The 27,939-nt window shown below is 39.2% G+C and overlaps 1 protein-coding gene across 1 annotated transcript; it reads left to right on the forward strand.

Moving 5' to 3' along the window:
* Positions 1 to 611: 611 nt before the first annotated feature.
* Positions 612 to 26,766, forward strand: CLPTM1L (CLPTM1 like). Its single transcript, XM_054284939.1, has 17 exons — positions 612 to 839; positions 1,699 to 1,799; positions 3,139 to 3,328; positions 4,091 to 4,233; positions 6,145 to 6,223; positions 9,961 to 10,078; positions 11,474 to 11,568; positions 13,086 to 13,170; positions 14,514 to 14,617; positions 15,956 to 16,021; positions 17,041 to 17,091; positions 17,705 to 17,787; positions 19,562 to 19,596; positions 19,886 to 19,941; positions 20,024 to 20,068; positions 23,103 to 23,218; positions 24,447 to 26,766. The coding sequence occupies exons 1-17, from the start codon at positions 657 to 659 to the stop codon at positions 24,523 to 24,525; spliced, it is 1,629 nt and encodes a 542-aa protein (XP_054140914.1). The 5' UTR covers positions 612 to 656; the 3' UTR covers positions 24,526 to 26,766.
* The last annotated feature ends 1,173 nt before the right edge of the window (positions 26,767 to 27,939 follow it).

Below are 27,939 nucleotides of genomic sequence, written 5' to 3' on the forward strand. Positions count from 1 at the left end.
CTTTCTTTTTCTATTCTTAGCTAGCCTTCTGATGAAATCCTTGCTTCTATTCTTTTAGTATAGTTTTAGTAATATATATATCATAAGATAATAAATCAAGCCCTCTGAAACATGGAGTCAACATTCTCGTCTCTTCCCTCATCCTAAGAGCCCTGCGAACACCGTCACATGCAGTTTAAGACTTTGTCCTCTCATCCTGTTACCTGGGAGAAGAGGCCAGCCCTCACCGGTCCGCAGCCTCCTTTCAGGGAGCTGTAGAGAGCGATAAAGCCCTCCCAAGACCCCATTTCTCAGGATGAACACCCTCTGGGTGCTGCTCCACATGGGATTTGCTCTCCTGACCCTTCACCAGCCCCAGTGCCCCTCTGCGGACTCGCTCCGGCAGCTCCGGCCCCGAGCGCGGCTCCCCCGCTCCCAGCCCGGAGCGCTCCCGGCGCACAGCGCCCCCTAGCGGCTCCCGGTGCCCGCTGCCGGGCGGGGCGGGGCGGGAGGGGATGAGGGGGCGGTGCCTCCCGCGGCAGCCGGAAGTGACGGACGGGCCGCCGGGGCGGGCGGCGCGTGGGGGATGCGCGAGCGGCGGCGGCGGCGGCGGATCCCGAGCGGGGCTGCGGCGGGGGGCGGGGGCGGCCGCCGCCATCGCCATCGGCACTGTCACCATGCTGAGCCGCAGCTCCTTCACCAGCCTGGTGGTGGGCGTGTTCGCCGTGTACGTGGCGCACACCTGCTGGGTCATGTACGGCATCGTCTACACGCGGCCCTGCCCGGCGGCGGCGGCGGCGGGGGACGGCGCGGCCGGGGGATGCGTGTGGCCCTACTTGGCTCGGAGGCCCAAGCTTCAGGTGAGCGGGGCGGGCACGGCCCGAGGCCCTGGGCACACCGCCCGAGGCACCGCCCCTGCCCTCGGTCCCTGCCCTCTGTCCCTGTCGGTGCCCTCTGACCCCGCTTCCCTCCAGTCCCTGCTCCCTTCCGGGCAGCGCTGGGCCTTGCGGAGAGCTCCCTTGGCTGCTGCGCGGGCAGGACTTGGCTTCCTGTGGTTTTATTGATTTCCTATCTCTGCTGTCACACGCGTACTGCTTAGAGCAGCGTTGCGGAAGAAATGCTGGGCCTGTTTTGTCTAGAGAAGTCTTCATTAATTCATATGAATGTGTCAGAGAATGGATGCCAAGGGGATGGTGCCAGGCTGCTAAGTGGTGCCTGGCGACAGGATGAGGAGTAATGTCCGCAAACTAAACCACAAGAACTCCCACTTCAGTGTGAGAAAGAGCTTCATTGTATTGAGGGTTGCAGAGCACCTGTCTGGGGACATTCCAAACCCATCTAAATGTGTTCCTGTGTTACCTGCTCTAGGTCACCCTGCCTTGCCAGGGGCATTGGACAGGGTGATCTCCAGAGGTCCTTTCCAGTCCTGACAGAGACCCTTTCCTTTATTGACAGGATCTCTGGTTCTCTGAAATGGATCCACTTCCTTCAACTTCCAGAACAGGCCATCCCATTAAAATGTATTTAATGGCTTTGTTTTTACCCCCAAAAGGAGCTGAAAGACTTTTTTTGAGTACACAATTTTCTTTCCCTGTGTGTACAACCTTCCTGCAACTGGGAGAATTAGTGAAGCTGAAAGACAGACCCGTACTGTAAACGTAGAGTTGCATGAATTTATTTCCATGCTCTTAATTTCTCTGTGCTGTGTTTTGCTTTCAGTTAAGCGTGTACACTACCACCCGGTCAAGCATTGGTGCGGAGAGTAATATAGATCTTGTGCTGAATGTGGAGGATTTTGATATTGAGTCCAAATTTGAAAGGTAAGGATCTGGACTTGTAGTATCCAAGGTATCAGAGTTCTTTGTTGAATTCTGAAGTGTGCATCCTACCTAGGAGTTACATGGATGGAAGTGTGCATGAAGCCAAGGTGGATTTCACTGTTGGTTAGCTTGGATCTGCATGCTGTTCTCAGCCATGTAGGCAGATGTTTTGTAGAGGTGCGCCTTGCTCATAATAATAAAATTTACTTTCCATTGAGAAAATCTAAAGATAAATGTACCTGGGAGTGCTTGAGACTTGCCTCTAATCACATAGGTAGGACAGGGGCTACATGTTTTGTTTTGTTCTTAATTGTTGTGGCTTCAGACCTGGAACAGGACTTCGACATCAAACCATGTTCTCCTTTCATGTATTTTAGCAACGTGCTCTTCCATAACTATTTCTCTGCTAAAAATCACATAGGAAAAACTTATTTTCTGATAGTCTAGGGATTGGGGATCTTCTGAAGCAATATTGGTGCCAAGACTGTGCCCTCAGAAAAATTTTTTTGTAGAACACTGCACTCTGCATATGCCTCTGAACAATAAAAATGACTGGAACTGTTTGTTTCGTTCTTCAGATTTGCTGTCTCACTTTTGGTTTCTTTGTTTGTTTAAAATAATTGCCCAATTCTTGACTCTCTTATTGTAGTCTCCAAGGTTACTTCACTCTCTTCATTTTCTATGACTAAAGAACTTGTTGGTTAGAGTTTAGGTCATATTGAACTACTTCTCTGACAGACCTTACAGGAATTGTTTTACTGACAGGGTCTGCTAAGCTATTGAAAGTATTCAGAGCAGAATAAGCTGAGCAAGACTACAGGAATAGAGGAGGCATTATGCAAGGGTGCAAGTAGGATGATTTCTTGGCTAGTACAAGGGGAGTGACTTCATAGTTTGGGGCTCCAGTTTAGAGTTCTCTACTTGGCATGCCTTAGCTGAGAAGATATTTTCTTAATGCAAAGTGCATGGCAAAACTTTGTGATTTTGTTTTTAAACTTTGTATCGTGTATACGATCTGTGATGCATGTTCAGCACATAAAGGCTGGTTTTTTACAAGTGCTGTCATCATTTTGGCCCTGTGACCTATCAGTAGAGGAAAGCAACAAAAGAATTTAAGATGCAGTCCTATGTTATCTAGGGCAATAAAGTAGGGAGTGGACAAAAGTTAAATTATCTTAATATAACAGTAAATCTTTGGAAATGCATATATTGTGATAAGTACAAAAAATTACCCCATCCAGCCGTGGAACAGGTTAGCCAGAAGTAATTGTGTCTAGTAATAGCTAAATATTTCAGCATGTGCCATGTCATCTCATAATATATTTATTTTGTATTTTAGGACAGTGAATGTCTCTGTACCAAAGAAAACCCGAAATAATGGCACGTTATATGCATTCATATTTCTTCACCATGCTGGCATTTTGCCTTGGCATGATGGTAAGCAGGTGCATATAGTAAGCCCTCTGACCACGTACATGATCCCCAAACCAGAAGAGATTAATTTGCTCACTGGTGAATCAGCCACACAGGTAGGTGTGTGTCCCATCTATGGAAGAGCATCTGCAAAATAAGGAATTTATTTTATAGACATTTCTGGTGTATCTGCTGTACTTTCATCTTTAAACTAAGGATGATAAAACAGAAAAAAAATCAAAATCCTCTTCTTAATTATCTTGCTAGTGGCAGACCACTCAGCAGAGCAGAGGCAGAGCTCTTTAAAATGCTGGCTAGTTATTTAAACACCATCCTAGTTAACAGTAATTGTTTCAGGGATTCATTGCTTTTGGTGGAAATACTGTATTGCTCTGGAACAGCATGGCGCTGCTTTCTGTAGTGAATTGAATTCATTTGAAATAATATTTTACAACAGCTTTGCTGTTGTAAAATAGCAGCATAAGATATGAGGACAGATAATGTTTGGTTGATCATCCTTTTGACTGTTTTGAAGTAACATCTGATTATTGTATAGTCATGATTTCAAAGTGATTTCTTCTCACTAGTATCCACAATCCTAAGTTATGAAGGTTGATTAGATGAATATTCCTTCTCGATGAACAAGGCTGTGAATAGACACTGAAGTTTGTCAGTAACAGATTGTGGTGGGCCTTTAAAATCCATTCTGTTGTATTTGAGCAAGAGACTTGATCTGGTCAAAATTAAGGTAAATTGTTTTTTAGCAGGCTTCTGGTTTATGATATAGTTAATGACCCCCTGGATTCTGTGAGTTGATTATTACCTTGTTCAAAATTGTGCTGGTTAGCAGTATGCATCTGTATTGTGTTTTTTTTAAGCAAATTGAAGCAGAAAAGCAGCCCAATGCCCTGGATGAACCGGTCTCTCACTGGAGGTCAAGACTCACCTTAAATGTCATGGTGGAAAATTTTGTGTTTGATGGATCATCGCTCCCTGCTGATGTTCACCGCTACATGAAAATGCAAGTCAATGACTTTGTTTTGTCAGACATGTTATTTATAAACTTATGTCACATTTCTTCAAAAACCCTTAACCTTCTGTAGTATTTTGTGTTTAAATGGCACCTAGAGACAAGAGCAGATGCTCTTAATGCATGCATTTGGTAGTGACAAATTGCTGCTAAGATACTATGTACTAGAAAGCCTTATTGCAGACACCTGGTTCCTGGACAGCTCAGAGCTTACAATACTTTTTCTGTGTGAAGTTACTATAGTAAGGCAAAGCAGGACTACAAAGACACAGGTAAAATGCTATAGCAGACCTCAAACCTATTTGTTGTCCTATTGTCCTTCTGGCCTTCAGAGCATTTGTCATCCCATGACCCTTTCCAGTTTTCCTTCATGTGCAAGTTACTTGTACAAACTGGAAGTGCTGAAGTGGTACAGCTGATCTCCTAGGATGCCTGTTTTCCTCCCTTTATGATTCCGTTTATTTTACTATGACAGTGTGTGTTCCTGTGTTATGCCATTTTCCTCAAGAAAATGCTAACACACAGGGCTGGGATTTTGGGCCTCTAGGTGCAGGCAGTAGCTTCTGCTCACAGCTTGCTTCAATCACTTCCAGTATCAAGCATATAAATAATGCTCTGTAGGCTTGTGCTGCTGTATGTTGATGCCTTTCTCTACCAGTACCCTCTTAAATCCAGAACTAGTTGGTTAACCAGCAGACCCCAGGGGATAGCTTTCCAGCCAGAATAGGTAGAACCATAACAAGAAGGGGTTGTTGGACTGGGGTTGATGGATGAGGAAATTTTTTCTGGTTGATTTGCATCAGTGCTGTCTAGTTATGGCATTACACAGGAAAAGAGTTTTGGTATGAAATAACCTGCTGCAATTTCAGTAACAATAGCTTTAATCATAGTTACTACATAGAAATCAAATCACTTCAGTTGAATAACCAAGCACTATTTCTGAGCCTCAATTTAGTACTTTTCTGTGCTACTGTTGCACATGGTGTGTTTAGTATGTCTCTCTTAGCATGCATAGAGACTCTTTTCTTTTGTCAGCAGCTCAAGTTCAACTTTCAGGCTTTGAGAATCTCCATGATGCTACTCCATAGATTTTTACCAAGAACAGCACAGTGTAGATACCTAACTGCCTTTCTAGTGAAGACTTGAAGAATTTGTCTCTGTTAGGGTATTGGGCTAAATAATTTTCCAAGATGCTGACATAGCAACTGCATGTAGGTCATAATTTACTGAATAACTTTACAGTAAGCAATTTGATAGAGGGCTTGAAGGCTAGGAAGTGTTTGTTGGATTCATGCAGGTTGGTCAGGTGGTATAGCAATCCAAATGAGAGCTTCTGTAGATGACAGAGAAGATTTCTGCTCCTTGTACAGTCCCTGCATTAGTGGCTGACCTTCTGATTTGTGCATCAGCCAGCATCACATTCATGGTCCCTTGTGGGCGAGAGCATGAGACTGATGTCCTGCCAGGCACCAGTGAGGGGGGGAGATGGGGGAGGGGTGTCATGGTCACAGTAGTAGGGGGATATTTGAAACAAAGGACACAAATATATGGCAGTAAACTTCAGCATGTTTCTCTTCTGCAGACTTTTAAATATCCCTTGGTCATTCAAAAGCTTCAGCATCATCACAACCAATTTCATTTGTATTTTTATTTGCTTATTCTCTCTTTCTACAGAAGGGTGAAAACAAACAAAATTTTTCAATACCTGTATCTTTCAATGAAAAATTGATTCTGGACTAGTGGCTAATTTCTTGCTGTGTGTTAAAAGAAAATGTGCTTGAAAAGATGGTGGGACATTTCTACATGGGTAGATTTGAAAGTGATGAATGAGTGCTAATTTGAATAAAAGTAGTTTTCTTTTTCGATCACTGCAGTTATAAAATCCATGTTTAAACATCCTAGGGTTCAGTTGGGGAAGACAGTGCATTACCTTCCAATATTATTTATTGATCAGCTAAGCAACAGAGTGAAAGATTTGATGGTGAGTAATAGAATACCTTTAATTACATTTAACAGTTTTAACAGTAATCTTCAACGTTGTTTTAAGATTTTCTCGTAAGTTGTTTGCTGTAATGAAGAAGTATAAATGCACAAAAGGACTCAATGACCATTTAACTTAATGTGACCTAATGTAGTAATTGCAGAAGCTGGATCTGGGTTTTGAGACTTCTCTGGCAGAAGTATCTGTCAGTCACTGTCTTCTATTCCACCAAAGATGTTTGGATTCCATTGCTTCTGCCTTTTGGGTGGATATGGAGGACATCACTGTAGCAGCAGTAGTGGCAGGACCAGTCTCTTCACTAGTTTGACTCCCTAATATGAAGGAGTTGTGTTTGCATCCCAGAGTAGATTCTCATACCTTCTAGGCATATTGACAATATCCACAGCTGATAGTGGAGCTACACTTGAGATAAGTCAGTAGCTATTCTCTTATCTCCTCAAAATTAAGATGTGAGTAAATTTCTTGGTACTGCTGTCTATCATGTTAGACTAACTTGAGCACCTGAAAGTTTGGTGTCACAATATATCCAATGATTTTGTACACTTAAATAAATCAGTACTTTGAAACTTAAGTAAAAGTTGGATGAGATTTCTGGAGATTACTAGTCCAGTGCCTCTTCTTAGAGTAGGATCACATGGAGTGAGTTTTTCAAGACCTTTTCCAGTTGAGGTTTGGTTATATCCAAGGATGGAGAGGCCACAGCCTGTATGGGCAACCTGCTTTAGTATTCAGTCACTCCAGCAGTAAAAAAAAAAAAAAAAAAAATGGCAGTCCCATGTAGCTAAATCATGTTATCTTAGCCATTCTTAGTTAAGCCTTGTAGTTCTTTTCAGTTGCATTGACTGAAATTTGGTACTTGGAGTTACTGAGAACAGCAGTCTTGGGGAATGCCACAAAACTTAAATTAGCACATCTGAATTAAGCATCTTCTAGTTGGAAGCCTTTGTATTTGTAAACTTCCCATAAACCTTTAAAATTGTCTCTCCAATTCATTACTTCAGCTCAGAGAAAGGGTTTTGTTACTTAGTGTTCAAGACAATCTTTACAAATTTGTGTCCCTTCCACCCCAGATTTGTACAGCAAAATAAACTCCTGAGCATTTCTTACAAGTCTTGACAGCAGATTGTTTTGTCCAGTATTTTTTTAGATACGTATTTGTGATTTCTGTATTAGTGGCCATTGTCCTTTGTTTAGAGTTTTATCACAGCTCATCCAGTCCAGTTCAGTACATTCATGTGAACTTTTAACTGGTCAAGTCATGTACCCTGTTTACAAATAAATTCAGCATTCCCATGTTACTAATGACATTCCTGCAGTTGTCATGCATGCCACAGTTTATACTGGTGTAACTCACTGCCTTAGAAAGTCATTAAAGATCCTGGGAAGTGCTGCAAAGATTGTTCCACTAAAACCTGCAAACTTCCCTGTCAGTACTGGCTTATGTGGTGTCTCAGTAGTGTTTGGCCACTGCTCTCAAAGCCCTGCAGAAAGAGTGGTCTTGTAGTAAACATTCTGTGAGAGACTAAGTGGTAAGTGAAGAGCAGGCATGAATAAGGAGAGAAGGTGGTACAGCTTTTGTGGAGCCAGGTTAATATTTGACTGTAAACAGGGACACAGACAGTATCTGTTTTCTATGCCTGACCTTAAATCATGGAGCTGAAGTTGTGTTTTTCCTGCTTGTGCTGGGCTGTGTAGATTGTTAACTGACTCTCATTTTCATCAAGTTGGAGGTCTTCTGTGGTGAGTACTGCAGTCTAGAGATTATGTGTTCCTCACGTTCTTAACGTGCTTGACTACTGTGGGTTTGGGATTCCACAGAGTTTATTAAAGAGATAATTTTAAAATTCATACCACTGAATTTATTTGCAGTGTTTGCACACTGTTTTGTAGTATTGATTAAGAAGAGTGCTAGAAGTAATGATGCTCTGATGCCATACTGCAGAGAGTAGGTGTATTGCAGGGATTTGGTCATTCCTAGCTGTCAAAGGCTTAGCAACCATCACACTCACATTGAGGTTGTGAGGCACCACTTGTGGGTTTTAAGTTGTTTGTTAAGAAAGAATTCATTCTTCTAATCTTACCTTTATTTTAGTTTGCTTTTGTGGTTGGACAATTCCAATCTCTGTCTTCTGTTGCAATCCAATTTCCTCCCTACAGTCCCCCTAATTCCTCCATAGTAATTCTTTGTCTGTGGAGAGTGCCACATTTGCCACATGCTGCTTACTCAGGCATTTACAAAATTTTTGTTTCTTGTCCGTCCTCCACAGATAAAATTTCTTTTCCCTTTCTGCTGTAAATGTTAACACTGTCTTTGATAGACTGAGAAATTGAAATTAGACTCACTGAATTATGGGAATCCTTTGAAAGGAGAAGCAGTGTGGAAGATGTTCATATGGTTGTTGGTAAATGGCTGTAGAATCTTGCCAGTGTTCTCTACAGTCAGCTGTAACCACACTTGATTTTTTTGTTCCATTTAGTTCAGAGATCCCTGACACTGTTCTAGTTTCTCAAGCTTTTCTCTCTGCTGTATTCATAAAACTTTCTCAGCTTCCCTGCTTGTCCTTCATGTGCCTGCATGTTCTGCCCCTGTCTGAAAAGCTTAGAGAGTCTTGGGAGGGTGGTGAAATTGAGATTTGTTTGTACTCACTGGAGGAAAGAGTGAATGGGAGAATGAAAGTAGCCCTCAGTTCTCATGTAAGTGATAGCTGGGGAGCCTAAAACCATGTTCTGTGTCAGAGGAATCAGAAGCCCATTCACCTCAGTTAGGTGTCAGCTAACTAATTACTGTAGAAACAGATGCAGAGTAGAGCAGCAGGTCTGAGATGGGAATTATGATTGGGAGTAATTAGGAGCCTGGAGCAGCAGATCTTGAAATCTTGCAAAGAGTGCCTGCCAATCTGTCATCCTGGGCTGTCTTTGGAAATGTAAAACAGACTGCTTGAACATGTTCTGAGATAGCTGCTGAGTATTCTAACATCTTAGAGGACAAGGGGGTTTTAGCATTTTTTTTAAACCTGTTTGAGAGGTGGGCAAGGATAGCTGTCATGCAGAAGGAGCTGAGGCAATTTAAGACTTTTGTTTTTTCAGCTTAAGTAATATGTAGATGGTACAGTAGGATTAGCAGAGATTTAATTTTTGGTGTGCAGAAGAAAAATTTTTGTGACACTCCAGATCTCAAAGTTATCTTACTTAGCTTTAGCTGTGGTGTTTCCATTAGTCTGAGCTAGTGGTATCATCTTGCTTCCCCACCCTTTCAATTTCTCTCAAAATCAGCCTCAATGAAGTAAATTTCTGACTGTGGCCTTTTAGATACAATTTGCTTGTTGGGTTTTTTGGGGTTTTTGTATAATATTCTAGTTTAGGTAATCTTAGCATGTACATTCAGAGAAGAACTGTCAAAAGACTTATCTTAAGCACATGTTTCCCACTTTATGCTGCCATCTCAGAGGCATTTGTATACAGGAACGGTGAGGTTGCTATAGGAACTGGAACAGAACAAACTGCTAATTTAACATTTCTTGGAAAAAACACAAAGACTTCAAGCATGATATAGAAGTCTGAGATCTTATTCCCTTTTAAAGACAAACTGAGTTCATAAAATTGTGTGATTAAATTATAGTGTGATACAATCACTTTCTTTATTTTAAAAAATATTAATGGAAGTAATTGTTGCCATTTTTCTGCTGTTAAAGATGAAACGTCTTTTTGAAATGCAGGTTATAAATCGTTCAACAACAGAGCTACCTCTTACAGTGTCGTATGACAAAATATCTCTTGGAAAACTCCGATTTTGGATCCACATGCAGGATGCTGTGTACTCCCTCCAGCAATTTGGTATGCTTACCTTTAATGACTTTAGGCTAAGAAACCACACCTAACCCCTTAATTTGTTTCTTTTATGTACTGTACATAGATGATACTTTTTTTTTGATAGCTGGTGAAGATGCTACAAATCTTGTGTTGATTCACCTTAAGTTAAAGATAAAAATATATGTTGACATGTGATAGGGAACAGGAATACAGAGGTGAATTAACCATGTTTAAAATGAATTTTATTTGGATAGTACTCTGTAAAAGCATTGTAGGACATAGTCAAGAAGAGCATTTTCACCATGGGTTATCCCTATCCATGGAACAGAAAAGCTGGATCAGTGGTACATAGGCTTTGATATAAGGTATACACAGCTGCTCACTGTAGCCATATATCTGAAGTGAAATACAGGCAGGCCACACTAAGTAAAATCTAACTGCTTCTCCTTAGTTCAGGCCAATCTATATTAAAGACAGTTATGTCTGCTAAACAATGTCTGCTAAACGTAACTGTCGTGAAAGAGTCAAGTAATTGCTTGCTCAGAGTTTGTGGAGGGCAGTTGTCCACCATCACCTCTTCATAATTTTTTGTGAGCCTCCTCAGAATCAAAATTTTCATATTCCATGCCTTGGTTGTTGTGTGATAGACACAGATATCAAGACCTCTCATCCCGAGTGTACCTCCTGTGCCTGGAAAAAAGGCCTGTGTAAGGTGCTGCTTGTTCCCCCTAAGTATGTCGATAGTGAAACATAAGGTTTGAAATTTTCCTATTGGAGTAATTTCTGGAGCAGTCAGATTAGTAGAAAAACTCCAGAATCACTTGGGAATGGCCATGTACTTGCTGTGATGGCAAAGTAAGTTGATGCTGCACTCAAGGACCATTGCCATAAACGCAAAATTGTGTATTTTCTGAGAACTGTGGACTTCAATCATGTTGCATCTATGGCCATGTTTCTCACTGACTTTCAATGTCCATTACTGTGTAGTCCTTTTCTTATTGTTCAGCTTTTGATGTGAAGCTCACTCTTCCTGTGTATCAATCTAAAATTCAGAGGCCAATTTGTAAAACCTTTTTTTTTTTACTCCCTGCTCAGGCCAAAATGGTTTAATGTGTCTTCCCATTTGTCTGTCAGGTGGTCAGCTTAGGTTGTAAATGTTAAAGGCACATTACAAAACACCTTGTAATTACATAAGTCAAAGGCTTGTAACTGGTGGGGTTTGGGTTTGGGCAAGACAAATTACTTGCCAAAATACAGGTAAATTAGGATTTTACCTATAAAGCTTCCATCACGTTTTGGATTTATGATTCCTTAACAACACTTGTGCAGGTGACATGAGATTCCTTTCACACTGGACTTGAGCATAACAGCAGTGAACTGTCAGGTACTTCTTGCACAATGACTTGTTCTTTTTTGTAGGGTTTTCAGAAAAGGATGCAGATGAAGTAAAAGGAATTTTTGTTGATACTAACTTGTACTTTCTGGCTTTGACATTCTTCGTAGCAGCGTTCCATGTAAGTGGTTTTAGTTTTTAGGCAGTACATAATATGGGGGGAAGAAAAACAGGGGAGGTGTGTCTGACTTTCAGGTGTTCCATTTATTAAGAATTATTCTTGAAAATAGTAATTTCAGTAGAGCAGTGGAAGCATTATCTGGTACAAAAGTCAGCTATCTTTCCAATACAGAATTAATATAAAAACCTTAAATAAGGCAGAAATTTGAGATAATTATACAGAAATTAACAGTCTTGACTGAAATATAAAACATTACCTTCATTATCACTTTTTTTTCATTGTAGTTGAACCAAAGCCCCTAGAATTAATATGCCTGTCAACATTGGTTTAAATTTTGTTGACTTCTCACAAGGTTTATCACTGCAGTAGCATAGCTGGGGCACCTGTATTAGGGTTTGAGTCTCTGACTTCTAATCCCTGCAGAAATTTAGATCAGCTGATATTTTCTGAAATTGCTTCCAGAAATGTTCCTGTAAAGTGTGGAGTGCTCGTGATTATTTTTTTGTTTTTGTTTGTCCCTTTTTTAGCACTGCCTTAAATCTGAACCTTGATTTTAATGAACAACTTATTTTGGACACTGGGAGCATTTTTGTAATCTACAGTTATACTCAGCACAGTTCCCATGCTCTGGGAGAGATAAGAACTTGCCTGGAATGTTACATTTCTTTATACTTACATTGCACACAGTTAACTTGTTTGGAAAGCCTTAGACTTCCATGGCATATTAATTTAACTTTTCAACTCTGATCATCAGATTGCAAGGTGTCTGTAGACTAGGACAAGCTTTTCTGATACTTCTTTCTTTTGAAACCAGAAAAAACCCAAACAACAACCCCCTTCCATAAACAAACAAACCCCAGAAAAACAACTGAAAATTTCCTCATTAAAATCTACTGACCCAAGAATTTCTGGAATCTGTGTTTGATTTTTTTTTAGACACTGAAGGCTTAAAGGTAATACCAAAAACTGTATTGAATGAAAATACTGAAGAAAATATAAAAGCTTCCTACAAATAAATTGAATTCTAAAATGTCCTGGAAGTTTAGGTCAAGTTAGTGACAAAATACAGAGGAAACTTGGCTTGCTGTATTGTAGGATTTTTTTCCTAAGCTTTTCATATTAACCAAATGTAAATTGACTGTCAATCCAATACTGAGCATTTTTAGTTTAATTTGCTATGCTTTTCCCTGTGGTGTGTGGTTCCTCAAGGTCCTTGTTCTTCACCCTCAATGATGAATTACCCTGTATTGGGTCTCTGGCTTGCTTTACAGGACACTAATCTGGGCAGCATTGCAATGGTAGTGTTTGAAATTCATCCTGTCATTTTGCATTGCTTTTAGAGCCTGGGCTTCTGCAACTTTTCTTTTTAGGTTTTATTTGTGAGTCTTAATTTTCATTTCTGAAGCTTCTAAAATGGGGGTTTTTTAATACCATGTTGAATGCATTGTTAGCATTTTCAGTCTCTCATTAGTGTGTGTTTCAAATGAGCAAATGAGTATGTTTCTTCCTATTTGCAGCTTCTCTTTGATTTCCTTGCATTTAAAAATGACATCAGTTTTTGGAAGAAAAAGAGGAGCATGATTGGGATGTCTACAAAAGCAGGTAGGGACTAGAACGCAAAGTGTTGTCTATGTGCTGTCTATTTTATGGTGTGTGTTTTCAGTCTTGCTCTAAGTTAACACTTTGTAGGTTTATAGAGATAGCCAAATGAGATGGTTTGTGTGCAAAAAGATGGCTAACAGGCTACACAGATGGTTCTAACTTTGTTAGTTCTGTGCCCAGGTATGACTTGAGTTTAAGCACTTGTGTCACTACTGAGATTTGACTGTCTTGGAGTTGGGAATTAGATTAATAGTGAGTCAGTTACCATGTTTTCCTTGCTGAAGGAACAGAGAAGTACTTTGAGACAAGAATGAAGAGCAGAAAAAGTTCTGTGGGTGGAGAGAATGTGCTTTCATGAGTAATGCTGTTCTGCAAGTCCCTTGTGTTCCTTGTAGATAACTACAGGTTCCAAAATATTTGTGGGTGGAAAGTGCTGTATTGTAATGCTCTTGCTTGATTTGGGCTTTGATGTAAACAGGAGCAATAGAGGCTCCTGGAGTGGGGGGAGGGGGAGGGCATGGGAGGGTTGACTTGATTTGTTTATAGGAAAGATGAGAGAAACAGAGTGATCTGACATCCTGCCAAGCCTTCCTAGAAACAGATGAATAGCTTTTTTTCCAATCTTGGTCATGAAGCAAAATTGTAAACCTGGAGTCACTTGACCTCTGAGACTATCCCTAATTATATCATATTTATAGATAGATTAAAACATGTAAGGAATATCAATATTGGGGGGGGGGGGGGAAGGGCATTCTAATTTATGATGAACAACATGCTTTATCATGTGGAGAATCCATCTATCATTTTTATGAGTGCATTTGTTTTTTTAAAGCAGTTGTACTGCTGTTGGCATGTGTATGCCAAAATGTTTATAAAAATTCAAAACCATCCATGGAATTTCAGAAGTAAGAGTCAGTTGCCAGATTTGAGTCTCAGTAAAGTCAAATTCAAAAGACTTTAACATTTACAAACAATAAATGAGTCTCAAATACTGACATTATGTTCTCTCACAGCCTTTCAGCTTCCAGGAGACAAGCATCATGAATGTAGCTCCTAATTGTACTCACATATTGCTGAATTGCTTCAGTACAGAAATCTTCATTAAATGTTCCAATTCTCTTTCATCTCCTGTGATATGGATTGCATAAAATGTTCTTGTTCCCTATTTGCCCAGAGATCATTGGCTGTTTCTAGGACTACTAGATATATCAAGATGTACACAGAAGAAATTTATACCTAAATTGTGTAAGACAGAATTGTACCAAATAGACCATCAGTCTTCTGTCACCTCAGCTGTTCATGTAAATATTAATAAGCCTTCCGTTTTCTTGTTTTCTGTCTAGTGCTTTGGCGGTGCTTTAGTACTGTGGTAATATTTCTTTTCCTTTTGGATGAACAAACAAGTTTATTGGTACTGATCCCAGCAGGCATTGGTGCAGTGATTGAGGTGAGTTCTTAAAGCTGTAGCACCAGATACCAGTATTTGCAGCAACATCCATAGTTTACAGTAGAAAAATAATGCTAAACTAGTTACTGGAAAATTCTGCTGTAGCTTGCGTGTCCTTGGCTTTCAGTGACAGAGGAGATGGTGTCCCTTGATCAAATAACTAAACTGGAAGTATCTGTTTTTTCTGGGATGGGCCAGCTGGTATTGCAGAAACCAAACACAGTGATGCTGAGGTTCCACTTATCACCCAATAGCCCTCACTCCTGGCCAAGCAAGTTTAACCATGTCAACAAGCCTGCATGGAAGCACTGTCACAGAGCAGGCTGTGTGCCCACAGACAGTGCCAGGACTGAGGTGACTGGGGAAGGAGGACAAGGAGGAGAGTGCTGCCTGTGTGCATGATTCCAAAAGTCTGCATCTTGTCAGTGGGTTGCAGGTAGCACAGCTGTCTCAAAGTGACAGCAGTCTCAGTGACAGTACATCTCAGAGGAATTTGTCTGCTAGGAAGAGCTTTTTCACAACTTGGATTTAACTCCTGTTTCTCATGCAGTGCTGATAGTGACATTGATTCTGTAAGAAATTATTTTCTCACTTGTACCAAAGATAACAGTAAAGGATTGTCATTACACTATTCCCTTTTTTCTTTTTTGTCTGGAATATATGGTGGGTGAGAAGAGAATATTGGTGTTTCTAAAGTTAAGCAAATTAACCTTGTCCACAAAAATCTTCAGGGAGTGCAGCTCTCCTGGGGACCTGCATTGCCTAAGTTGTCAAATCTGTATAGCAGTGTGGGTACATGAGTAAATTTTCAGGTGAACTGAAACTTTTGGTTTACATTAGGATCAAGCTGTTACAGCTGTACAGTAAGTAACCAAATAATTCAGCAGATTCACTGATTTTTGCTTGTAGTTCACTACTGAAATGTAATGACTATATAAGTGCCAACTTAATCCCTGTTAGGAGTTCTGAGGCACTTTCATCAAAGGCACGTAAAAACTTGCTTGGTAAATGACTACTGGAATTTTCTAAATGCCAGACCTGGGGTTCATCTTGGTGCTAACCCCACTTAGGCACTACCATTCAGATGTCCTGGAATGACTACATTACTTCACTTAAATTACATCATCTGATAAAGAGACTTAATAGTGCAGGCTCACAACGTTGTGCTTGTTTGATTACATGGCATTTGATTTGTGTAGACACAGGCAGTGTGTGCTGCAATCAGGATACTACTGCTTTATGCAATGGGTGATTAAAAGAGGTAATCTGGAATCCTTCATAAGATGTTCCTTTGTATAATAATCTTTTATGTGCATTTTTTGGTTTTGCTAATCACAGCTCTGGAAGGTGAAGAAGGCCTTGAAAATGACGATCAGGTGGCAAGGTTTGAGACCCAAATTTCAGGTATAGTAGACATTGCTCTGTTAATGATTACACTCTTGAGTCATCCATCTGTTTCCAGGTTACCGTCCAACTTGACTTCTAGTGAAATGAAGAATTTTTTTTAATTATAAAATTTTCCTGTGTACATCTCTCTATGAATGGCTTAATCCAATAGCAGGATGAGCATTTGCAAACCTGTTTCTTTCTTTGAGTTCTTTAGAAGAAGTAGCTATTTGTATGTATTTATGGTGCAAGAAACTTCAGAGCTTTTCCGTCAGTTCTGCTTAATCTTTATAGGTGGGCTGTGCTGCTGCCACTGTGTTGGAAAGGCACTCTTAAGTGACATCATGTTTTGAAATAAGAAACTGGCTTTTTCATGAACCTGTAGCATAGCTTTTCCATTGTGGAGCTAACAGAAGATGTGGCATGTTCTGGGGACAGTACACTCTTAGATGATTCTTCTGGGTGAAATGAAGTGCTGAGATTGCAGAACATGCAGTGGCAAAGTGCAGTCTGCACTGAAAGTTTATCTTGCTGTTAGAAGAAACAGTTGACTGATATTCAGTGTTTCTGCACAAGAAGTGCTGGGGTTTTGTGCTGCTTAAAGTCTGTGTCTGGAGTGACTGGTGGCTCTGCTTGTTCCTACGTCAGGGAACTGTGTTGAAGCAGGCAGAATTTCTGGACATGTGGAGGTAATCCATAACAATGATAATCCATGACCTCTTTGTAGTTATGGCTTTTCATAAGTGCTTCCTGTATCTGACAAATTTCTAGCTACTTGACTTTGCTCTTGCCTTGTGAATTCTGCTGTTTCAATGGCATTTCTCTAAGCAAAGAAGTCCTGGAAGTTTGGTATAAAACATGAGGCTAAAAGTTAATCTTTTTGCCTACGCTATATTTAGTAGGCTGCACAGGACTAGGATATGACTGTCCTGTATGGAAGCCTTTAAAAGCTTTGTTACCTGCTTAATGTAGAGAGTTGGAGAGCAAATGCTTTCCCCTATGTTGTGATGTGATTATGATTTTCGTATGTGTTGCAGTTTGGTGCATACAATGACTCTGAAAAGAAAACCGAGGAATATGATGCCCAGGTAAGAGGGAATCCTATGACTTGTGATCTACAAAGTCTGTATATGTCACCTGTTGATTGACTTGTTTTGCTTCTTTATTCTAAAAGTGTATTTTCCACGTCTTCACAGTTGTCAAGTGGATCATCACTGTGTAGATGATCAGGTAGTGAAGATTCATTCTGATAATTTATGAAAGGAAACTATGAAATAGTTCTTTTGGTTGTTGAATCTGGTTGAGGCATTGCTCTGAGAAGCATTACCACTCAAAAATTTGAAAGCTGATATTTGTACTTGTTATTTTTACTGAAAGTTCACATGGTTCCCATTTTTTGAAAGGAATTGAGCATAAGTGACAACATTGGTGTTAAGTAGGAAGCTACTTGTAGAGACTGATCTTTGCACTGTCTCTTGGTGCCAGCGCTCTGAGGTGATTGTTTGTCTGAATTGGGCTTTGGAATTTTCACCACCACCACTAGAAATGGAAGCATAGTAGAAACTATAGCAGGCATTTGGGAATAGGAAAATATTTTCAGGAAAAAATTATGTGGCTGTCTTCTTTTCATGGCTATCTAATGCCATGAAAAAATTGTCCATATAGAATGTGAACTAACAAACTATTTTTCTTATCCATTAGGCTATGAAATACTTGTCATATTTGCTCTATCCACTGTGTATTGGAGGTGCAGGTTACTCCTTGCTGAATGTCAAATACAAAAGGTACTGTAACTCTTAAATGATCTTACAAGGAATTGAAACATTCCTCATTTTTTCTATATGGTTATTGAAATCGATTGTTAGTTTGGTGCATAGGCCAGGAACTAGAAACTTCCTTGTCCTATCTAAAGTTGAAGAATAAAGATGTTTTTTTAACATCCTGTAAGCAACAGGCTGTTGTATTTCACAGGTTACCTGATAATTACTTTAGCACAGAATTCAATAGCTTGCATAGATGTCAATCAGAAGAGGAGGAAAAAAGCTGCCATTCATGTTCAGAGGGCCAGTTGGTGATAGGAGAGATGAAAGGAATTCAGTGGTTGAACCTGTCCAATAGCAAAAAGAATCAAAAACCTTCACAAAATTAGTTGGTTTGAACAAAAGGCTTCTTTGTTCCTAGATATGATAGCTATGATGGCAAGCCGGCAAAAGCATTTTTTAGAAAGGGCTCTTTATTCCTTTAGAGCCATGAACTTCCTGCAGCATAGTAATACTTCAGCAAGAGCTGGACACTCAGTATTTCATGAACAAATTAAACCCTTGTCACCCTGTCACTCAAAATAGCTGGTTGATTTTTTGTTGGAGAGATGCAAGCGTGTAGCAGTGAGACTTTGTTGTAGGAAAATCCTGCAGACACAAGCATGGTGAGGCCAGATAGGCATTTTTTAATAGTCCTTAGGCCCAGATGGGATGGGAGAAAACAAGCAGGAGTAGTTTTTCCTAATGTTATTTTAAGCTGTTGCTGCATACATGAGCTGTAACACTCATACTAGAAACTGGGACAGTTTCTGGGCTCTTAGAAAAGAATATTTTTCAAAAGATTCTTGTCTTAGTAAGCAGCTAACAAATATGCAGCATTTTAAAATTCTGCTTTTCTGACAAAGTTCTTGAATTTGTTTAGTATTTCAAAATACTGTATTTCAGGTATTTTATGAGCTGCAGCTTAAGGAAGTGAAGGCAATTCATATAGAATTCTTGCCATTGTTAAATCAGTAAGGAAATGTGCCAGAAAAAATAATTTTAGCAGTGGATTATCCTTTAATCTTGGAGGCATTTTCTGATTCATTCTTTAAATACTTGTGGATTACTGAAATGCTGCTACAACTGTAATGTTGCCATTAACGTGACAGAAACACAGCAGTGCAAGTTTAATTTTAAATTATGTAACCAGAGTGTGACAGTTATTAGCTGTTCTCAGAATTGCAAGCAGGAGTATGGGATTCTGTCATTGTCTGCAGCCCTACCATTATTTTGTTAGAATTGTGCTCCATTGAACATCTGGGAAGGTTATTAGATGTAAGGAGGGAAAAATCTAGATTCCTTGTGTTTACTTTTTTTTTTAATACCTACTGTTGTGGTTTGCACCGAATGGTACTTGTTAAGGCCTTACTGTGCCATATTAAGTGACTCTTTAATATTTAGAACACAGTGTTATCTTGGCAGGCCTTAATACAGTCAGGTTTCAGTGAACAGTATTACACACACAGTGCACATATCTCATGTCAGTTATCTGATTATCAACATAGATGTCTTGAAATGGTGTGTAAAAGTGTAAAACCAGTTGATAAATCTGTCAAAACTTCTTGTATGGACTGATAAGTATCATTTGCTTAAACTGCATTCTCTGGAGCTCCTCCAGGGAAGGAAGATGTGAGGAATTTAGTTTTTGTGATGGAGAAATTTATAACACAGCTATCTCTTGGAGTAGTCATGTGGTGTACAATGATGTGTAGGATGTGGCTGAAGAGAAATATAACTCTACTCTCTTTATTTGTAGCTGGTACTCCTGGTTGATTAACAGTTTTGTCAATGGTGAGTCCCTTCTGTTCTCTTTTCTATACATATCTTTTTAGATGAAGGCCAGGACTCAAAAGTAGAATATTAACTGCTGTCATTTGGATCAGTGTAATACAGATAAACAACTTATTACTAAATTATCACAGTGAGTGAAAAAGGGAGAAGAATCAACCCAAAGTGAACAAAAGAATTAGATGCATCTTCGTTCTTCAGGGGAAAAAAATGAGTAAAATTACTAGTTATGGAAGTACAGTCATGTGATTAACATCTGTGCATTTGTTTGTTTTCCATATTTCATCTTCAGGAGTGTATGCTTTTGGATTCCTGTTTATGCTGCCCCAACTATTTGTAAACTACAAGGTAAGATTGAAAAGTGATGAAAGTCTACTTTTCTAGTCTCTTCTTCCAGACTTGATTACAATTTGATACTTTTTATTTCTAGATGAAATCTGTTGCACACTTACCATGGAAGGCTTTCACATACAAAGTAAGTAAAGCTCTAATTTAAAGTTATGTGCAGTCATTTTGAAAATTATTTTCTGTAAGAAAAAGCCTAATAATAAATAGCTTAATGATGGCAGTACTTTTTTTTGTTTTAAGAACTAAAGTTGTTTGCAACCGTCCTTAAAATAAAAAACCACACTGATTTTCGTTTTTCATAATGACTTCCATATGATGAGAATACTTGCATCCTAATTTTTATGATAATACTGCTTTTTGTACTGTCACCTGTCTTGCATGAGTGCAGATGTTGCTCCTGCAGATAAATGTATCAATCTGAGTTAAATGCATTATTTTAAGAAGGTGTCAATGCATCACTGACAAGGAATAGTTGCCAAGAAACAGTTAGGAATGCTAAAAGACCTTATTTTGGCAGGTTCCAGGAGCTACCAGAGGCTGAAGTAATGTACACACTGTTCTGTGCCAGGGTGGTAATTGTGAGCTTCTGGGCAGATATGAGGGAGGATTGTTCCATGGGGGAGGAGTGGCTGCACTGTGCTGTCCCCACTGCCTAGACTGCCCTGGTAAGGCAGGGCAGTGCTGCAGCCAAGCTCAGTAGCAGACCTTGGAGGGGAAGGTGAGCTTATTTAAAACCAAAATCAGCTCACTAACCCTTTGATAGCTGCATACACACAAGCAGCCACTCGTGGTTTGTATAGTACTCAGACACCAAGATGATGGACCCAAGTATCCCAGTCAGCTCTCATATGCACAGATATGGATAACAAGGGACACCCACTGCTGAGTTCCCACATCCCCTATGTTCTCCTTCATTTAGCAACTCCATGCTAGTTTTGTTCTTGTACCCCTAAAGAGGTGATAGTGTTTTGACTATCATTTCCCACCAATCCCGGTCATTAGAGGTTTTGTACTGTGCTTTGTTTTGCTGATCTTTGTGTCCTGAGAAACCCTGGCTGGATGTGCGGGGAACATCAAGGCCCTGATGCCATCACCATGTACCCTTTTTAGTTGTGCATCCACTCATAAATGCTTTCATTTTTCCTGTGCTGATATATTACAATTGTCCAGAACATCTGTACTTTAAAAGGAGCAGTATTAAAAACTGCTCAAGAAATGGTGTCCAATTCTTGGGAGATATGGGACAAAAGAACTAAAACATACATACCTAAAGAGACTACAAAGGCTTTTCCATTTCTATGAGCCTATAGCAATTGTCCAGCTTTCTAGTGCCTTCTGTTTTTAAGGAAACAGGGTGTATCTAGGAAAACAGATTGAAATGTAGCTGGTAGCAGAATAGCAACTAAGCAGTGTTTGATGTGGAAATAGAGACAAAAATAACAATAAACACAGGATTTCAGGCAGATACTAGGCAAATCAGTGTGTTTCTTAAGAGGAGGGAGCAAAAGGTATATTACTGAAATAATTTCACACTTTTACTTCACCAAAGAAAATAACTGAGCAGAGACATCAGCAGTTAAATAAACAACAGAGGGAGGTTATTCAAGCAAATAACCTTTAAATCAGTACAACCTTGCCTTTTCTTACAGAGCATTTATAGTTCGTGTTTAGATGCCATAGGCTATCCACAACAAAGGCTTGTGTGTGTGGAGAAAGAAGTCTATTTTTGTTTTCAGTTATGTTTCATTTAGACATTTGCTTGCTCTCTTCTTCACTTCAAGTGGAAAGAAGAGTCTGAGGGTTCACCTGTGACCATTGTTTTAGAGAGCTTTGTTGTCTTTTTTCCTTAATTTGAACTCTGACTTTCCAGTTTCTGTGGGTTTTCTGTTTCATTGTTAATAAAGAGTACCTTCAAGTAAGGTAATCTCAAAAGAAAATTATCCTGTCCAAACACTATCAAATGGACTGCCTTGGTGCATTCACTTGCAGTGCCTTATGAAGACTGCCTGTGTGCCTGAAGGATGGAGCATTTAGCTTTTTCTTCCCATTGTTATTGTAGGATCACTCACTTGGGTGTTGACTTGGAAAGGCTGTCTTTTCCAGCTTGCCAAGGTTTTTATTTTTGTTCCATGACAAACCTTTGCACAGACTTGAGAAATGCCAGCCATAGTCCTCATTCACTTCAGACTGATGGATTTGTTTTGACCTGACAGAAAGAGCTCTCCTGTTGTAACTAATCTCTAACTGGAGAGAGAACTCTCTCCTGTCCAACATTTTCTGCTGGTATTTTCTTCCATCATATAAACATTGGTTCATTTTGTAGAGTGAGTTTTGTGCTTACATCACTTGCACCCTTCTTATGGTATGGATTAGCATACAGCTTGCTGAACTGAAAGGAGCCATGTTACTGACTCAGTTTGTTAACCTAACAGTGAATATTCTTTGCTGGGTTTGTTTCCCAATGTTTTCAGTGAGTTGAAACAGTTTATTGTAACATGAGTACTAGAGCTGGTGCACTGTAAGAGTTGTACACCCTTCCTGTAGCCAAGAGCCAGATCCAGAGGAGTTGCTTTTTGGTTAAATTACTTTTCATTATTGCTGCAGAAATAGAGCCTGTAGTACACCTAGTTGACTGGAATTGGTGTAGAAAATTACCCATCCGTTATTCAAGACATGGTTACTTCCAGGAAAGCACTGAAAATATTTTAAAGTCTTTCCAAGGCTATTAAGTTAATCTTCATAAAAGCAATATATTAACAAATTTTTACACAAATTTCTACAGAAAACGAAAGTGAAGTGACATTTTGTACATCTTGTCATTTGAGTAATGGATGAACCAAAGTCTGAGGGTTTTTCCAGTTCCTTTTGAAGTTTTCTCTGAAATTGAGTATGTGTTTTTTCCCCTCCCATGACAATACTCTCACTTACCTGAAACAGTCCTACTTCCTTTTTGCTTGTAACTTCTGGTCTGTAGTAGACAGTATGTCTTCATTAAAAGAAGGCATTTTAAAGTTTGCATTAATTAGTTTTGCAGCATAACTTGTAAGTGTTGTTATAAAGTCTGTGTTCCCACAGAAAAATATAGGAAGCTTCTAACTTTGTATGACTGATGACTTCCTTTCTTCACAGCCAACTGAAGTACACTTTTCTTTTATTTGTAGGCATTCAACACCTTTATCGATGATATATTTGCTTTTATCATCACTATGCCAACATCTCATAGGCTGGCATGCTTTAGAGATGATGTTGTGTTCCTGGTCTATCTCTACCAAAGATGGTATGACTTCCTTTAATATTTGTTACAGTTTTTACAGTGCAATAGATGGTTGCATTAAGAGGGTTGCTTTTGTTGCTATAAAGAGCTGTAGATTGGGATAGACTTGGAGCAGAAGCTTTACACTATAATAATGTCTAGTATAGTATGGGCTGAATAATGTTAGTTATGTATATGCCTAGTAAAGGGAATGGTGAGCAGGGCACCCTGTAAAGGAGATCTCAATACAAATAAGAGGGACTAAACCATTTTCCCATAACTGACAATAATCCTGGACATGACACAGAGTAGTAAAAAGATTCCTCTTCTCACAGTGCTCAGAATTTTTGTCAGTTACCCCTTTTCCCTCCCCATAACATCCTTCTTTTCGCCGGATTTGGAAGTCGGAAATCCTCCCACCCCCGAAAAAAAAACAAAACAAAAGAAAAACCAAGCAAAACCTACAAAAAAAAACCCCACAAAAACAAAACAGAAAAAAACCCCACAAATCAAATGTGAGACATAAATACCTAAAGTTAGGGAAAGGAGAGAAATTTCTAAGCTTGTATTCACCTTAGCAGTTTTGGGCTTCTAACCCTTGCTGAGGGCCACATCTCCATATGCTCAGTGTCTGAGGCATGTTCTCCAAGGTGCTCTGCAGGGCAGGAGTGAAGGGTGTTGTGTGATGGGGGACTGCCCTGCTCTGCCTTTCTCAGAGCAAAAAGAAAGGTTTGCAAAAACAAGTTATGAGGTTCTCTTGGAAGTTGAGTACCTGCTGAGTTTGACATTCTTTGAGTAACTAAAATCAGGTAGGGAAGAAAGCTATATGCACTACTTATGAAATACTGTTCATAGTGAAGTTACAGAAAGTGTATTTTTGTTTCCAAGAATAAGCATTTTTGTTTAATGTTATTTTTGTAGAAATTAAGTGGTCAGCAGCTTCTGATAGGGGCTGGGCACTGGTTTCAAGCTTGAGAGGTGTCCTGGATTGCTTGAGAAAATACTCCAGCCAAGCTTTAAGGGAGCTAGTACATCTCTTAAGAGGTTCTGTTATGAGACAGCTGGTTGAGTCATATTGTGAAAATGCTGATATGTCTGTACAAATCTTTAAAGATGTTGGGGTTTGCCACAAATGGGAATAGAGAATATGATGACAAAGAAATTAACTTTTAAAATTAAGCATCATAGAACTACTTAATTCCTTCAGATAGGAGGCTGTAATGTAACTAAAAATTTGGGTTTTTTCTGCCAGGCTTTATCCTGTGGATAAGAGCAGAGTAAATGAGTATGGAGAATCTTATGAAGAAAAGTTAAAAAAAAAAAGCTCATAGAGAATAACTAAGAACTGAAGAAAATTCTGACCCCTGGACTCCTCCTCGCTTTGTGTATTACCTGGTCTTAAGGAAGGAAAAACTTATTTAATAAGAGTATTTTTAAAGCTTAAGACAGAGCTACATGGACAATACATCTTCTATATTGCCAAAATCTAGTTTTGATACCCTCCTCTTTCAAGACCCTCTTCATCCTCACAAGGTCTACAGTCTGCCAGATGACATGATATAAACTTCCTGCATTTCAGCTTCTCTTCAGTGAAAACCTAAGCATCCTGACCATTGTAATTAAGATCCAAATCTGTGTTTTTAAGACAACTCATGAACTGAAACTGTGGTGCCTGTGCCACTAGGCTATGAAAACTGAAAAAACAAGACACTGTGCTACAGCAGAATCAAGGATTATTGCCAAACTGAGGGCTGTCAAAAATAAAAGGTATAATATTGGATTATATTCTACTTACAAATCATTCTCATTTGATAATGGAGATAATGGAAATTGTAGAAATTGTGAATTCCTAGCTAAAAAGATGTATTGTTGGAAAAATAGGATAAGGTAAATGGCATTGTTAAACTTCAAATTCTGCCACATTCTTGGCCTGCAATATGGCAGAGGGTTTCAGTTTTCTTAAAGTGAATGAAGGTGTGAAAAAATTGTAACATGATTTCTTTTAATATGTATGTGAGTTTATAGAAATCTTTCTGCATTGTTGACAAACCTGATTTCTTGGCATAGTAGGTATTCATGTAATGCAAATCATTGTTATGTGCTGGGAAGGTCTCTTAATGCTTCTTAAATTCTTCATCATTTGGCACCACAGTGACCTACTAGACCAATTCTGTCATGTTTCAAAGGGAATAATTCCTCAGTCTTTTCCTCTCTCCCTCCCTGCCCCATCCTATTTTTTAGATGAAACACACATCATTCACATAGAATTATTTTGCTCAAGTACGGGTTCAACAAACTACATGATGCAGAGAAAAAAAATAACCTGGTAAAGAACAATTCATACCTTCCAATTTAAAATCTGTATTCCATGGGAATGAAATTCATTAAGAGTGGTATTTTGATCTGTTTCTTTCAAATTTGTAAAAAATAATCAGGTTGAATTATTATACCAAAATACAAACTCCACAGCTATATCAAGAAACCACTTCCAAAAATGGTTAGAAAAATTTTTTAAATCTTCAAAGGTTTTTAAAAGCAAGTTTCTCAGTAACAGTAAAGAAAATACAGAGTGCATTCCTTTCAACAGCAAAAAAAATAAACTTTAAAAAATCCAAAAGGCAGAATTCTCGTTTCGAATTCTAGTTTTGCTTTGGTCAGTAAGTTTACAAATAAACCATAATGATTCTTAAGTTTATTAAATTGCATGCTGTTTGTGCAAGGCTGTTTAACTTCAATTTGTCATGAATTGAAAATATTCATACAGGTCGGCTCCTGTGGTATTTAACTACTTGGTGAAGTGGATTTTATCCAGTTCTGGTACTGCAAAAGTCTGAATGTATAAATATTTGGGTCCAAAAAGATAAAGAAGTTTGCCTGACTATTGTGTTTTGCTACAGACTACAGCGTTTCCTGTACTGAAATCCTCCTTACACACTGTTGGCAATGGAAAGGACTCTTGAAGTGAATATTTATCTCCTGTTAATGTTAAAGTCTCTTTATGCTGTTAATTGTAACTACAGATTATTGACTTTAGCATTAAACACACCTAAGTAAGTCTATGCAAAACTGGGACTGCATTTCCTGTATCTTGTACCTGTTTTGAATTTATTTGGAGTGAGCTCTTTACTGTTAAGCAAACTAATATTTCACATTAAGATAAATGTGTGTGAAAAGTTTTCTTGATGTAAAGAATGCATATAGCACATTCCCTTTTTGTGCCATTTCAAAACAACCAAGTCACTGGTTCTTCTAGAGTAGCTTCTCAAAGTCCAGAATAGTGTATTTGGGTATTTCTGATGTTTCCTGGCTCGTTTTTGTCACAGAAAGATTTCTCTTGCACCTTTACATACTGTGAGTTTGCTGGTCTTCTGTCTTGCATTTCTTGACACTGACCTCATGATATTCTATACAATAGTCATAAAGCATATAAAATTAGAACATATTAAGTCTTTAAGATGAGCAAGACTTTCCTGTTCAAGTTATTGTTTTATGCATTCCATTTCCAAATAAAAGACTTGGCACACAGGACAAAGAGTTACCTTTTGTTACTGAAAAGAAAGGTGGTAAAAAAACTGTACGTAGTAGCTTTGGAGATACGAAATTATATATTAACTAATTATTTATAAACTTTCTAGTTGTGGTAATGACATCAGCTGAAAATGTGGTTCTGTATTTTAACCAGCTCATGCTGGATAATCAGTATTTTAGAATCTGTTTAAGTGTCCAATGTCATGGCGTTCACAGGGGTCTTAGAATGAGGGAAGAGATGAGAACGTTGATTCCATGTTTCAGAAGGCTTGATTTATTATTTTATGATATATATTATATCAAAACTATACTAAAAGAATAGAAGCAAGGATTTCATCAAAAGGCTAGCTAAGAATAGAAAAAGAAATGATAACAAAGGCTTGTGACTGACCGAGACAGTCCGAGCCAGCTGACTGTGATTGGCCGTTAATTAGAAACAACCACATGAGACCAATCACAGATGCACCTGTTGCATTCCACAGCAGCAGATAACCATTGTTTACATTTTGTTCCTGAGGCCTCTCAGCTTCTCAGGAGAAAAAATCCTAAGGAAAGGATTTTTCAGAAAATATCATGGCTACAGTCCAAGAGTAACTTAAAAACTTCCTCTCTTCTAATGGGATTTACTGTTGTAAGCAACTAGGTGACCATCTCACATTCTCATCTTCATTAGGCTTGTAATGGGTTTGAAAATTATAAGATTACTGTGATTTGGGATTGGGGCTGTTTTAGAATTAATTCAGAAAACCATCATATGCTTCTGGAAGCTGCTCTGGCCCAGGATTTAGCACTGCAGTCCTGATTCTCTAAGGACATAAGGACATAAGTGACAAAAGGCAGCTGGCTGGACTCTGTGGGTGCAGATGGCCCGTGGTGCAGTGCCTCCAAGCTCCATTCCTGCACAGCTCTTCACTTCCATACCCTGCTACTTCCTGCTCATCATTTCCTGCTGCTCTTCTCCAGGAGGTGACCTTCCACCATTTGGACTTTTTCTCCAGGAGCCACAGGACAAATGGATTTACAAAACAGCAGCAGCACAGGCAGGTTTTTCTTACCAGTAGAGCTCAAGGAGTCTGCTCTGCTGTGCTTCTGTCCCTCTGGAGCTGCAGCCTCAGCACCAGTCCATGTTCCCTTTAACATGACACTCCAGTAACTCAGCTACAGCACACACAGCTCAGCAACGGAAACACTATGTCACAGAATTCTGTAGTTTGTCT

This window comes from Melozone crissalis, unplaced genomic scaffold (genome assembly GCF_028551555.1).
Source record: "Melozone crissalis strain CALT ecotype California unplaced genomic scaffold, PUWL_Pcris_2 ptg000042l_1, whole genome shotgun sequence".
In the NCBI taxonomy this organism is placed as follows: Eukaryota; Metazoa; Chordata; class Aves; order Passeriformes; family Passerellidae; genus Melozone; species Melozone crissalis.